Below are 15,723 nucleotides of genomic sequence, written 5' to 3'. Positions count from 1 at the left end.
GGAAGTTTACAAAAAAAACTAGCGGAGGAAGACAGAAGAACCTTTCCAGCGAAGCCAGATGAAGCTCCCGTGGAAAATCGAAATAACTTACCGGGTGGAATTGGAAAACAACTTACATTCTGGTTAACTTTTTTGGTGACAAAAAAGACAAAAATATTTCCCGATTCCCAGGAACTACCGTGATTAGTTATTCTCGATTTTTTGGTATCCAAACACAGCGAGGAAATGGAAACACTAGTCGAAAGAGTACCAAGCATAATTAAGCATGCATTTAGTACGTCACGTCATTTTAGGGAAACTCAACCCCTCCCCTTCCAACTTTTGTAACGATTTTCCTATACCTAGTACATTGCTCGTCACACATTTGTAAACCCCCTCCCCGCTTAAAGCGTGACGGACTTAATGGATGCTCTCTAAGATATTTTTAGATGAATTATTTTTTGAGCATATTAGAAATTAGAAATTAGAAATTTTAAATTTGAACTAATTCTGGACTTAACAGATATAATACTTCAAGAAATTTTTAAGAATCTGAAGTCAAAATCCATGTACAGTTTTAAAAGCTCGTGAAATTTTATTATAATTTCTAAGGATCTCATTTCAAGGAAGTTCTGGGAAAAAAAATCTTTCAGAAAAACATCAGATGCAATCTGCTTTTAAGAGAAAGTTCATCGCTCCGAAAAAAATAATTACGTTTTGATTTTTCAAAAAATATTGAAAAAATATATCAAAAATCTAAAAGAATCACATTTTTTCTAATTTTTCAAAAAAAAATCGCGTGCAAAAACATTGTTTATAAGTCATTATGACGTAAAGTTGGACTCGAAAAACCACAAAACATCGACTTTTCGGTTTTTCTGAGAGTCAATTTTTTCATTATGAGATAGAAAAATTATTTTTACATGTAATTTTCGACAAAAATCTGAGAATGAAACTGATTTTCTTGGATTTTTGATAATTTTTCCCAATATTTTTAGAAAAATAAAAACGAACAGAAAATATTTTTTTTATTTTCTTTTTTTTTCCTTTGGTTTGTTTTTTCCGTCGATCTTGTTTTCCGTGCTGAGCACCAATGCTACCGACGTGCCAGGAAGGCAGCTCCCACACCTGGACCCTACCTATCGACCCATCAATTCATGAACCGGGGACCAACGGCTTTACTTCCCATCCGAAGGAAGGCGTGATCAGAGATGTTATGCCTCAGAACATCCCGGCGGCGCCGACTGGTATTGAACCCAGGCCTGCTGGGGTGAGAGGTAATCACGCTTACCACTACACCACCGGCGCCGTTACTTTTTTTTTTTTTTCTTTTTTTTTTTTTGGGCCGGTAAACTTCCCCTTAAGGTAGTTCTGAGGAATTTTAGATTTCTTGTGAAGCCTGATAGTCTTGAGTAGAATTTCAAGAAACCCTGAGTTGAATTAAGCAGCAAATTTTAATGAAAACTCGAGGAGCACAACTCTTTTAGAGCAAAATTCCAAGGGCCTTCTGAGGATCATTTTGTGGTTGTAGGTGAAAACGAATCTCCTTGGAATCTTGTTGAAAATACTACAAGGAGGATTACAAATAAATCTGAGGATAACTCCAGAACATCTTCAAAAGACTTCGGAAAATAAATTCAGGAGGGTTCGCCAAACAAATTATGAGAAGAAATCTAAGGAATTTGTGAGAAAAAATGCCAATGAATTCTTAGGAGACTTTCAGTGTGAGTAGAATTCCAAGACAATGAGTGAGACTCAAAAGGAAATCTGAAATAAATTCAATGAATATTGGGAAATATTTTCCAAAGGATTTCTTATTGTGGAGAATTTCAAGGTAATTCCTAGGAAAAATGTTGGGGAATATTTCAATGATAATTAGAATTGACTATTCTGAGGTCTTCAGAACTATTTGAAAGTTCCCAAATTTTTCCTGAAGTTAATGAAACTGCCTTGAAGCTCTTGATGAATACTTTTCATCAAATTCTTAAACTTCCCTAAACTTTATAGGACTTCTTAAAGTTTGCTCAATATTTCTATCGATCATGGATCTCCTTTAAAGGTTCAACAATTCGCTGAAGTTCTTTAAACTTCTTTAAAATGTATGTGACTTCTCTAAAGGTTAACGGAACTGATCTGAGGTTCTTTGTTCTTTTCTTAAATTCTCTAAACTTCTCTAAAGTTTTAGCAGTTCTCATGAATCTTGTTGTATTGCGCTGAACTTAATTGAACCGAATGTTTAAGCTTCAGTGAGCTTCTGAACGTATGCAAAGACCTCAATTAACTTTTTAACGTCTCTGAAGTTATCTGAAAATCTGGGAACTGCTTTAAACTGCCCACTAATTTTCTGAAACTAAAGGGAGGGGAGGCCCAATGTTCATAAAAATTCTGAAGTTCGTGGATCTCTACTTAAGCTCCATAGATTTCTATGAAGTTCTCGAAATGTTTGTGAAGATAACTGTCCTTCTGTGAAGTTTTCGAAGTTTTTTCCAAATTTCTAGAACTTTTGTTCTACCGCAATTTTTATGGAATTAGAACGAAATAATTATTGTAGTTCTATGATTTTCATTGAATTTCTCAAGATTTAAATTTAAAACTTCTTCACTTCGACACTTATTTAAAACTTCTTCAGTAGTCTAGACTTTCCTGGGGGTATTTAAACTGCCTAAACGATTATCGAATTTCCTTAAAGTTCTCTAGAATGCCCTGAATTTTCAGTATTTATTAAAGAACCCGCAACTTTACTGAAATAAAATGATTTGCCTTGAAGTTTCGACAAGGTCCCTAATTTTCCCTGAACTTATCAGTGGTTACCTGAAATTCTCTTAATTTTTGACGTAGGACTACGTCTGTGATTTCTATATGGGGGTACACTTTGTGAAAACCGAAAATGGAACATGTAACAAAATTATGAAAGATTTTGAACACTAATAACTCAACTGCCCCTGGACCAATTTCAATAATTTAATCACCAATCGATCAGATATATTTCTACGCATCTGTCAAATTTAAGACGTTATCATTTTTCAAAATGTCACTTTTGAAAATTTCACGAATGTGCAACTGTTGCTTTGAGCACCGATTGCCTGTGAAAAGCGATTTCCCTAGCACAGATTTCAAAATTTAATTCCATTCGGTCTCACCAAACGGTGTTTATTCAGTCACAGCGTGGTGAGTGGTGGTGTTCTCCAGTATACAACGAAGGGCTATTTGAAAGCAACGAACTGGAGCCCACATGAGCATCCAAAGAAAAAAGAAGAAGCCGCACCGCTATTGATCGGAATCAGTAGCTCTTCGTGAGTTGCTGTGGGCCAACTATGCCAAGCGCGTACTAAAGAGTATAAACAGAGAGAACCCCGCTCAAATGCCTATTCCTACACAAAACACAAGCTCCTGCTGCAGTTAACAAATAAGATTTATTATATAAGACCACGTAGTTCTACGTCACCATTGCGTACAACCAACAATCAATACGAAACTAACGATTTTAAATTGGCTCACCACTTTAGTAGCCTATTGGTCCCAAGCAAACGATTAACGTACCTATTCTAGTTGAAATTCTATTACTACACTATGTTTGTTTTGATTCGCTATGAAAGTTTGACAGATAACATCAGGGGTGTGTGGATTCATGCAGAACATGCAGGGGTGAGTGAAATAGCTTGGGACTGCTTGGGACCGTTGTTCTGGTACTGAGTGAGCCAAAAATAATAATGATTTTCTTCGGGACCCAGTGGTCTTAGAGTTACCTCTATGGTACAACCCCATAAGGCTGTTCCTTGTAGTTTTTTAATAATCCGGCAATTTTTTGATATATCTATTCATAATTCTCTAACGCTTCTGAATTCCCTGAGTTTCTCGCAACTTCTTTAATATTTCTATGGTAGGCTGTGCGTGTCATCGAACCTAACGTTTGTTTTTTCCGTGGATTTCTTTTATCTTTAATCGGTTGCTGATCTGGCCAAAACCAGGCCCAGGAGACAATTTCTAGTTCCTCAGCCCCTATTATTTGCCGCTGAGAAGTTGTTCCAAAGAACCTCCACGAGGCGTCCCATCATTCGTCCTATGATTAATTCCATCAATCGTTGAGTCGCAGTGTTGAACCTGACTATTGGCCACGAAAAGGCTTGCCAAAAATCGACTACATACATCCGAACATTTGGTTATCTCAAATCGACGGAAGACATTCCGCGCAACTACCATAAACCGGACTAGTTCGTGTTGATCTTCGTCAAGCTTCGTCTACAGAACTTTACAACCAGTGAAGTATCTGCAGTCATAGGTAATCCTTGTACTGATGGTGGGTTCTCCTCACATCATATCACATCACATCTTCGTTAAGCTTCGTCTACAATTGGATTCTTTAATTTTGAAAAATGTATCGGTTTTTATACATCATCGAAAAGAGCTTCGTTTTCTGAGCACAGCGATATTTTTTTTCGAACCCACACACTTTCATCTTGATTTTCAAATAAAGATTTAAAGCAAAATAATCGCTTCACTGTTTGACACTAAACTAACAAACTGACAGCTCGCTCCCATGCAAAGTGACACCGAGGGGCGCTAATAAGATGATTTTTGCAAATGTAATCGTACTTAAAAAAATAGTTCCAGTAACGTTGGGTGATCACCTTTTTGTGGTGCGTTACTGGTATAAGATCTACCACCGAACCCTAGTCGTGACAACTTCATAACTAGGGAATCAGAATTTTCCAGTTATCAAAGGATTACATTTTAGTGGTTGTTACTTTTTATGACTTGATAATAGTGACAAGACTCGGGTAGTGACCACTGCCGTTATGCATTTCTATATTGTATATTTCAAATCAAAATATTGTTTATGTTCATAGAGTTTACATAATCCTTTTCCCTTTGTCCTTCTCCTTTTCCTTTCCGTCTTCTCTTTTCAGAAAGCGAGTAATGGCGCAATAGCCATAAAAGGCTAGGACCAAGCATGGAAAATCATTTACATTCATTTACATTCATTTACCTCTAACTTTTTTCTTCAACAGCATTCCGCAAAATGGTGTAAAGAGCTTTTGTAGGTTTTCTTATTGGTAACAATTTTTGTTAACAAGTCAAATCCGTATCTCTTATGCATGACGAAGCAGAGCAAACAGAAGCCACTACTGTTTTTCAGTGAATGTATTTTACATTCACTGAAAAACAGTAACAAGTTCTGCCCGCTCCAGTTCGTGATGCATAAGAGATACAGATTTGAGTTATGAGCAAAACTTGTAACAAACCTACAAAAGCTCTATACATCATTATGCGGAATGCTGTTGATGAAAAAAGTTAGAGGCAAATAAATATAAATTAATGTAAGAAATGAATGCAAATGATTTTCCATGCCTGGCTAGGACAAGAGTTAGTGCTCATGCCCCAACCGTCAGAAGAAAATGGAGCATCACTTAACCTTTCTAGCTTTGATGCTTCCAACAACCAACCAATTATATAATTACTAAAATCGGAACGTACGGTACGAGATGTCCACGTTTCATCCATTTATTGGATTCTAAAGCATCGTGTTTAAATCTTCGATTTAAACAGGTCCGATGTTTTCTGAATCATTCTTCTTCTTCTTCTTCGCATTTCAAGCTTATTGCATATCGCATATTAGCTTATTGCGTGCTCTCAACTTAGTGTTCTAGATGCACTTCCACAGTTATTAATTGAGAGCTTTCGATGCCTGTACCATTTTTGCATTCTAGAGATGAACTAGCCTAAGACTAAAAATCTCTTTAATAAAGAATTAAAAAAAAAAAAAACATTTTTGCATTGATATAATTGTGTGGCAAGTCCAATCATACTTCTATGCCCAGGGAAGTCGAGAAATTTTCCAACCCGAAAAATTCCTAGACCAGACCGGGAATCGAACCCAGCCGCCTCCAGCATGGTCTTGCTTTGTAGCTGCGCCTTTACCGACTGAGCTAAGGGAATCATCTTGCCCCTTAAATGCTGCACAGTAGGCCTGGCCGTTTTGATATGTGTGGCGCATCTTCGATGTGAAACATATATCAAATAGGTCAGGTTAAGTTGGGAACTACGCCGCTAGAGGCGCTTCACTTTTATGTTACTTATGACGGGCGCTATAATATATGGATCATATTTCCAACATAGAATATTTCGTGATCCTGACCATATAGAAAGTAACTGTCTTCAGCAAAGTTGTTCAGGTGACCAAGTCCTTTCGGATGGTGGGCATATTAGTTCAGAACTCTCTCACTACGCAGCGCTAGTGTGCATGTGAAATTCCTATATTAACTGTATCTCGAGAGCCTGGCCATATAGAAAGTTGCTGTTTTCAGCAAAGTTGTGCAGGTGATCAAGTCCTTTTGGATGGTCATATTAGTTCAGAACACGCTCACTACGCGGCGCTAGTGTGCAAGTAAATTTCCTGTATAGGTTGTATCTCGAGAACCTGGCCATATAGAAGGTTACTGTCTTCAGCAAAGTTGTTCAGGTCACTAAGTCCTTTCGGATGATGGTCATATTATTTCAGAACCCTCACACTACGCGGTGCTAGTGTGCACATGAACTTCCTTAATATGTTATGACTCCAAAGCTTGTCCATATAAGATGTTGCTGTGCAATGTAAGAACAGGAACCGGAAAAAGGATGACGTGTAGAGGCCGGAAATCGATGTCAGATGCCATTTTGGAATCCAAGATGGTGGCCATCGGTTCAATAAAAACTGTCAAATACCCTACAATATGGGTATTTCCGGATAGGGGATGACGTGTAGAGGCCGGAAACCGATGCCAGACGCCATTTTAAAAACCAAGATAGCGGTTTTAAGAAAAACTGTCAAATATCCTACAATGTGGGAATTTCCGAAAAGGGACGACGTGTAAAGGCCAGATATACATTCCAGACGCTAGACGCTTGGAATCCAATATGGCGGCAACATGTTTTCCATAAATAAGACTTACTAAGCATATTACGTATAATTTATTGTGTATAGCGTATCATTGAGCAAGATCGCAACGTAACATGGAAAATTCCTCAAAACAATAAAATGCTTTGATTTGTTTTGTTTTTTCTATCGTAAGCTACAGATTTATTGCATATTTTATTTTCTCTTTCGATAACAAAGAACCAACCAGCGCTGTCATGTTTTATGCATTCTAGTCACTCTCGTTCTTCCACACCGTGAGAACGGTTTCGACTTCCCTTAGCAAATCTTGCATTTTTGCACTCCGTTCAACATTGCTGTCCAATGTGCAGAAACTTTCGACCTCGGAGAGTTGATTTAGTTTTAACTCGATTTCTGCCGCACCAGGTGGTGGATGAAAATATCAACCATATTCACTGTAGAGGGGTCCAGGAATAAATCTGTAGTTGACGATAGAAAAAAACAAAACAATTAAAAGCGTTTTATTGTTTTGAGGAATTTTCCACGTTACGTTGCGATCTTGCTCAGTGATACGTTATACACAATAAAATATACGCAATATTCTTGGTAAGCCTTATATATGAAAAAACATGTTTTTTAACTAGTTCATTTATTTGGAAGGCTCAATCATGTTAGCTTTACGGAGCCGATAGTTCATTGTTCTTTGTTTGTAACAACATTCACTTAATTCTATGTCTAGTAGGAGTTGGGCCGAATACTCGCGGCTTACTCGAGGTAAGAGAGGTACATTGTCGAAGGATAGGATCAGGGGAGGAGCTTGGGGGTAAGGTTTCGTTGTCTCATGAGAGCGTTGTCACCAGTATGAACGGTAGTGCGGTTCTAGTTTCGTCTGGAGTTCGACTGGCTATGGTGACCATGGAAAACATGTTGCCGCCATATTGGATTCCAAAATAGCGTCTGGAATCTATATCTGGCCTCTACACGTCGTCCATTTTCGGAAATTCCCACATTGTAGGGTATTTGACAGTTTTTCTTAAACTGATAGCCGCCATATTGGATTTAAAAATGGCATCTGGCATCGATTTCCGGCCTCTACACGTCGTTTCCTTTCCGGAAATACTAATATTGTAGAGTATTTGACAGTTTTTCTTGACCCGATGGCCACCATCTTGGATCCCAAAATGTCGTCTGGCATCGATTTTCGGCCTCTACACGTCGTTCCCTATCCGAAAATACCCATATAGTAGGGTATTTGACAGTTTTTCTTGACACGATGGTCGCCATCTTGGATTCCAAAATGGCGTCTGGCATTGATTTCTGGCCTCTACAAGTCGTTCCCTCTATGGAAGTAGCCGTATTATAGGGTATTTGACAGTTTTTCTTGACCCGATGGCCGCCATCTTGGATGCCAAAATGACGCCTGGCATCGGTTTCCGGCCTCTACACGTCGTCCCCTTCCAAAAATATCCATATTGTAGGGTATTTGACAGTTTTTCTTAAACTGATAGCCGCCATATTGGATTTAAAAATGGCATCTGACATCGATTTCCGGCCTCTACACGTCATCCCTTTTCCGGTTGCTGTTCTCACATTGCACAGCAACATCTTATATGGACAATAGAGTGATGCAAAATTTGAAATTTTCGTTCCACAATACTTAAACGATTCCAAATCGGATCCTGACTAACCTCTCAAAATTTGATTCCATTTGGTGAGAAACTGAGATGGCACAAACCATTTGAAGTTTGTATGGGAATTACTATGGTAAAATCAAGATTTTTGTCCATGTCTATCTAATAATTCACCATATCGGTTTGCTTCAAAAACTTTCAACTATACTTGTAGGAAATTTTTCCAGCTACAACTTTGATGAGGACCACTTTTTGATTAAATGCAAGGATCGAAAGTTATCAATGGTTCAATGCGCTGATGTCTTATGATCATGCTCAATCAACTGCTCGGCAGGCAACATTGGTGTTTCTGGGGCGTTGAATAGGACACAAAAATCATGGCTACTATGTCACACTGCAAAATACAGTGTTGCCTACAGAGCAGCTGCTTGATCATGTCATAAGTTTACCAATCTCTTCAATAATTAATAACTTTTTCCTGTCTCGTTTTACATAGAAACGATCTTCAGCAAAGTTGTAGCTGAGAAAATTTTCTTTAATAATGGTTATCGAACTGTTTCGCAGCTCAATATGGAAGAAGACTAGAAGGCAATGAACAAAAAGGTTGAGATATCCCATAGTAATTTACATGTAAACTTCAAATGGCTTGTGCGAAGTCTGTTTCTAACCAAATAAGTTGTAACTTTGGGAGGCTAATCAGGACCCGATTTGAAACCATTTAAGCACTGTGGAGCGAAAAAGTCAAATTTTGCATCAGTCTAATGGACAAGCTTTGGAGACATAACATATTAAGGAAGTTCATGTGTACACTAGCGCCGCGTAGTGTGAGAGTTCTGAAATAATATCCGATCATCCGAAAGAACTTGGTAACCTTAAGAACTTTGCTGAAAACAGTAACTTTCTATATGGTCAGGATCACGAAATATTCTATGTTGGAAATATGATCCATATATTATAGCGCCCGTCATAAGTAACATAAAAATGAAGCGCCTCTAGCGGCGTAGTTCCCAATTTAACCTAAATCCAATAGCACAGGCTTGCTGGTCTAACCCAGTACAGCAACTTTGTCGAAGACAGTATAGCTTTATGTATTGAAACAAATGAGATAATCCACTACAGCCACCATTAGAGAAAATCCCATAAGCTGTGGGTATCCTTATTCGCGGATAGCCCGGCAATAAGGATCCGGCAATAAGGGATACCGGCAATAAGGAATCCGGCAATAAGGATACCTGACTGTACATCCATTATTTTCCAGGATGCCTTCAAGAACTGGCTGTGTTGGTGTTAGATTAGATTAGATTAGATAGGCTTCTTTAAGCTTTCTACAATTTCCTTGAAATTGCTTGAACTGCCCTTTGATTCTATAATCTGTCTTGATGTTCTCGAAGCTTCCCTATAGCTTTCAATTCGTTTGAAGATCTCGGTTCTGCTGCTCGGAAATAAATGGAATTCCCGTAAAAACCTTAAAATTTCTCTGTAATTCTCTGGACTTCTGTGAAGTTTCTGAAATATATCTGAAGTTTTCATTAATTCTCTGAAGGACTATGTACTTCCCTGAAATTCTCGGAACATCTTAAGGGTTCTCGATTTTTTTTTCAGCACATCATGGAACTATCCTGAAATTTTCTAAATTTACTATTATAGATATTTAAACTGCTCCAAAAGTCTGGACTAAAGCTACGGAAACTGCTCTTAAGGGCTGAAATTCCCCAAAAATCTCTAGATCTAGCTTTTCTAAGGTACATAGAATTTCTTAAAAATTTGCACAACGCCCCTCATGTTTTCTATATTTCTCAAGTTCGCTTGACACCTGTGAAGTTTTCTGAAATTCTAGGAACTTCACAAAAGTTCCCAAAATTTTTCGGATGCTTAAAGAACCGCTTTTAGCATTCTTAATGCTTCCAGTAAGTTCCCCATATTTACTTCCCTTATGTTCCCGCAGTTTGTTTATGGAGCTTCACTGAAATTCTCAGCATTTCTTTTCATTACTCAGAACTTCGCCAAAGTTCATACGAACTTGAAATAAATCATTTATCTAGTTTTTTTTTAACTTTATTTAGTGAGAAATTCAGTAAGTGATAAACTTCAACATTCAATGGATTTGATTGTAATGCTGTTTCTTTAAAACTGATTGACATGTCTTAAAAACGTTTGGGTAAATTTTTGTTGTTTTTGAACCACCAAAAAAATAATAATTTTTAACGCATTTAAAATTTTAGTTTTTTTTTTATTATAAACCTGGATTTTATCCGTTAAAATACTGGAAAAACCTGGAAATGCCAGATAATTTAATTTAGAAAAATTAATAGACACCCTGAAGATAAAGAAAGACGATTAAACGTCCAAAGCAAAGAATGATCAATCTTGAAATAAATTCACGCTAAAAAAGTTGAAAATAGTGGACTGATTAGAAGGAAAAGTGACTTTAGTGACTTGGCCTTAAAAAAAAGAGACTTTTTAGTGACTGGCTTGAAAAAAGTGACCAAGTCACTAAAAAGTGACTCGCTACCAGCCCTGCGATATTAAAAATCATTACATATAGTAGATATGACGTTCTTTTAGACCATAAGGACCACATTTGCCACACACGGAAATTTTTGGGCCCTCAGGCAGCCATGGGCTATTTTTTTGAATAGAAGGCAAAATATGACAAGAAGCAAATAATAATGTTGCATAATTTCATTCGAGAAGGCACTGGTCGGAGGATTTATCCCAGTTTTTTTGAACAGTAGGCTGATACTAAGAAGCTATTACTTCATGCTATTGTCTGCGCAGTACCACCATCATTGTTTACTTTGATAAACCGCTATTTTCTCAACTCAAATTTATCCACCTTGCTTGTAAATTTTTCGATTGAAAAGGAGGATCGTCAATCAAATATATGCCATTTAATAATTTGTTAACGCGAATAAATCTTCCGAGAATTGCAATTCACTATACATGTTTGAAAGCAAATTTCATTACAAATCCGATTCAAGGAAAAAATCTTAGTATTACAGAATAACAAGACGTGAAGCAAAACCGGGAACGCCAGTCAGCTCTACTCGGAAAGAATATGCGTATCCAGTAGAAGATAAAAATGAAATTATCATCCCTACTTCACATCCATACATTTCGAGGCGTTTTTTTTTTTGTTGATTTCCGCTTTCCCAAATCGACCGTGCTGCTCTCTGACTCGTACACACATACACACTCACACACTTTTCCGTTTTGCTAGTCCTTTCCGAATTGTGTCCGTTTGCTCTATTCTGGGACGTCGTACATCACAATTCATCTTTCGGCCCCAAACCTCCGACCACCCACCACCAAAAATATATATTCACACGTCCAACCCAGCGAGTCAGACGACGAAACGGAATACGACGTCTAAGTATACAAATGCGTATTGTTAATATCTCCGTCTTCTCGTCTTAAGGAAGAGCATGCCTTCGCTCGAATATTTTCATTGCCTCAAGTGGGCAAAACACACCCACCAAAACGAAAAATAGGAAAGACTGGATCACTCACCCGTTCGCAATTCGATTTTTCCTCTTCCGATCGTCCACCTCTGCCAGCCGAAGCAGAAATGATACAAATTCCACATCATTTTTGAACAGCAACAGATTCCGCAAGGTGTCCCACTTTTCCGCATTCTTCGTGCCGATGTAGATATTCTTGCTGAAGTTTTGATGGCGATACTTCCTTATCCGATCACCTGCGGCCACAGGCGTCGCCGTCGATGCTCGAGTGGGATTGGAGGTGCTACCGTTGCTGGAGCTGCTATTGCCGTTGTTGTTCGGATTTGATGCACAGCTGGAAGAGCTATTACCATTGGCAGTAGCTGCTGGTGGGGTTGGTGCTCTGACTGATGGAAGACTCGGTCCGGGGGTTTGGTCAGTCCCGTTGGATAGCATTCGCCCATTACTTCGGTTACTGCAAATGCTATCCGTATCGCTGACGTTTCCATTTTCAACGGCTGGGAGTGACGTCCCCGCAACAGGAAGGGCGTCCGTTTCCGGTTTCTCCTCATTATCCGTATTCGGCTCGCTATTGTTGTTACTATGAATACTGGCTGGTATCTCCGATTCCGTATCACTGTCCAACACTTTTGGCATCGTATCACGCATCCCTTCCTAATTTTGTTCGATATATTCGCACACCATTTTTTCCACGCTGGGATCGAAAAATTTTCACTTTCCAACGCCTATGAAGGCGCCCGGTTTGCCATTCTGCCAGACTGCAAGTTATCCTTTTTTCGGAGTTCCATTATTTCACTCTCACATTCACTTTCACATTGCAATCAAATAAAATGTCTAACTTTTATCACCACTGCGAGCGAGGGCCCGAGCTACAAAAAAATCCTGGAGGCTGAATGCCAGCCCCGCGATGTCGACGGCTGCCCGATGATGATGACGATGGAGCCCACTCTTGCAATTTTTGGGAGGAAAAATCCTAACCCATGCACAGAAATCACTGTCCGCCTTAGCCTTTTTTCACTGCTGCAAACGCTCGACCACGCTCGAATTCACCTAATGCCGATCCGGGCCCGGGTGCATTCTGTTTTGGAAAACTTTTCAACCATTAAAGTCAAACTTTTCCCAGTAAAAATTGCAACTTTAAAACGGCGAAAAACTCGTCAAGATGAAACTTTTCATCTTTAATTCTATTTTTTCACTTTTCCCACCTCGAACTCTCGCTCTCAATTCCAGGAGACGAACTTCTGGACACAGGCGGGAGCCCACCACAAGCAAGATAGAGAGAGGGAGAGCAACATTTTCCTCTCTCGCAGGGTGTATGTGTGCAGTCAAAACTCCCTACTGTTTGTATAGCATTCGTCCTTTCGGTTCGGGTCGAACACATCCTTGATCTCTCGCGCCGTGTATTTTCATCATAAATATTCTCCGGAAAGTCGTCAACCATTTTCACGCATGCATTCGGTTGGCCAGCCAGCCAGCCAGAAGGGCTGACTCGATACGGCAACCTTTACCCACCCCCTTGCTTTGCCTGTCGTGCGCGGTTCGTCCTTTTCACGAACTGCTGCGTGCGGGTGTTGTAGTGAGCGTTCGATTGTCAAACATAACTTCACACTGTCTGCGAGTGAGACCACGTTCGGTGGGCGAGTGGGTGGAGGACGATGTGCGGGCATATATCAATAGAGGGTTTGTGAATCTTCAAGCGAGGGAATAGACACACTCGATTCGATTGGACATGTATATTAGGGTGGTTCAAAATATAGATTTCGTTCCACCCTACTCAATCAATTACAAACCAAAATATAACTTTTTCATAGTCATGCCAGGGGTACACAGAACAACATAACAGGCCAGCCCTTTGATCTCGATTTCCAAATTTGTGAAAAATACTGATAGTTTTTAGCATTTATTTAAAATATCTTTATCCACATCTACAACATACGGCAAAAAACAAATCATGTCAACGTGTGTGACGCTTCATCTCCCGCCGCAAACATCTTTTGAATGCTCCCGCTCCCAGTGGATGGTAACCACATCGGAATCTTGACTTATTTTTCATCATGACAAAAAACTCACTGTACGAAACCAATCCATCGCAGTCTTCGTCGAACAACGCAAATACCACATCGATAATGTGACCACCAAGCTTCGAGCCGGAACAGATCCTTACGGCATGTGCAAATTCATCCTTCGAGATTGTCTTTTTAACCGAATAGAAAAATCGCATGGCCACAGAGAAATCGTCCAGGTTGTGAAGCACCTGACAAAAGCCCTCAAATTGCTCGTACGTTACAGGATGCCGTTCTTCCAGATTTTCGATGCGCTTCAGATATTCGCCGTACTGATGTGGTTTCAAGTGCGTGTAGTTTAAAAGGATGAAGGCAAACTCTTCATCGGAAATATAGTCTCTACCCTTTGCATACCGCTCAAACTCAATTTGCAATACTTCTTGCTGCAAATGTTTCATAAATTGATAAAAATGTGCATAACTCAAAGCATCCGTCCCCTTTTCGCCGAAAAAATGAATCTGCAGTGTGGTCATGGCATCAACTTGGTTCTTGTTAACATCATTGTAGTCCTTCAGTTTTGACTGATCATTTTTAGGCATCAATCGAATCAGCGTTTTCCTCGTATCGTCATCCGTCTTCCTTTCTTTCAATGAGCGACCCAGGATTTGACGAATTACGATAAATTCGTCGTGCTCAATTTGCTGATTGCCATCAGTGTCGAACATTTCGAAAGCGATGCGAAAACCTCCTTCCGGTCTGGTCAGCACCGACAGTAGAAACAAATAGTCGGCGAAGGAAATAATTCCCGAATTTGACAGCTTTCGAAACATCATGCATGTGTTGTACTGCACAGAAGGAACCCCGGCATGAAAGTGGGAAATTTCGTCGTTGGTTAGAATCTTCCTTCTAAGACAAGGTTTGGGTTCGCGCTCCAGAACGGATTCCAGAAAATCTCTCGGTGTCATGTAGATCTGTCCAGCGTACTCCGCGGAAGCAAATTCGACAAACCGCCGCTCCCGTTTCGTCAGTTTGGCAAGTTTCTCTTCCGCAGAGTTGAGCACAGTCGCTCGATACGCATCGTATGGATTTCGTGCTTTCAGGTAACTGATGCACACAAGAAAGCCTCCACTTAGGGCACAAAGAAGTTTGAAGGATGGTGTGGTCATCGCGAAATGTCTGACAACTGACTGAGAGAGATAAAAGAACCAGTAGGCTTATCTTCCAATTCACGCAGAAACCGGCCACTTTTTTCCGAGGTTTTTAAAATCCTTTATTATCCGTACTTATTCGATAGCTATAGTTATGCACACTGAAAAATCATTCTACGGAATTTTGAATCGATGAACCCCTCGTTAACGAACGTTTAAATAAAAATATCACTTTTTTGCTAATTTTTGGATGATTTCAATCTTGGTTCTCATCAAGCAGATGGTTCACATTTCAAATGAGTATTTCAAGCATAAATTTTCAAAAAAAACGTATCCAAGATGTGATAGGAATTTAGAAACATTGGATAGCAATCTCCATATGAGATTATTAAATCCTATTAAATCTGCTAATAGTTGGATAAAGGGATGACGTTTAAGAGAATTATGAAAAATGTTGCGTTTTCGCAAACACGGACAAGACTTTTGATAAAACAATATGGTACACCATTTCCTTGTTTGCTACTTACATACACTTTGACTGATTCATCGGTATCACAACTTGATTTTTACATACACCTTGCATGATTCGTTGATTTGACAGATCGGTTTTCACATGCGTCAGATCAGATACACCGGTTTTTGTTTAGC

General features: G+C 39.2%; 2 protein-coding genes across 4 annotated transcripts in view; both read right to left on the bottom strand.

Moving 5' to 3' along the window:
• The window catches only part of LOC135697900 (uncharacterized), a 35,352-nt gene extending 22,254 nt beyond the window's left edge, over positions 1-13,098 (bottom strand). For all 3 annotated transcript variants that reach the window (XM_065217754.1, XM_065217755.1, XM_065217756.1), the window contains exon 1: positions 11,974-13,098. In XM_065217754.1, coding sequence (XP_065073826.1) covers positions 11,974-12,572 — 599 coding nt within the window. In that variant the 5' untranslated portion in view covers positions 12,573-13,098. The remainder of the gene's footprint in view (positions 1-11,973) is intronic.
• A 780-nt stretch (positions 13,099-13,878) lies between these two features.
• On the bottom strand, positions 13,879-15,093 carry LOC135697909 (calcium uptake protein 3, mitochondrial-like). The gene has a single exon (XM_065217773.1). It carries the CDS (start codon positions 15,091-15,093, stop codon positions 13,879-13,881), a length of 1,215 nt encoding a protein of 404 aa, XP_065073845.1.
• Positions 15,094-15,723: the final 630 nt, after the last annotated feature.

Source organism: Ochlerotatus camptorhynchus, unplaced genomic scaffold (genome assembly GCF_037179485.1).
Source record: "Ochlerotatus camptorhynchus isolate MF236.1 unplaced genomic scaffold, CSIRO-AGI_Acam_v1.1 ptg000079l, whole genome shotgun sequence".
Taxonomy (NCBI): domain Eukaryota; kingdom Metazoa; phylum Arthropoda; class Insecta; order Diptera; family Culicidae; genus Ochlerotatus; species Ochlerotatus camptorhynchus.
Note: the sequence above shows the minus strand (reverse complement) of the source record. Positions and strands in the feature narration are given on the sequence as shown.

Bases quoted from the DNA above. Each gene is read 5' to 3' on its own strand.
- LOC135697909 (XM_065217773.1), bottom strand. From the start codon at position 15,093: ATGACCACACCATCCTTCAAACTTCTTTGTGCCCTAAGTGGAGGCTTT.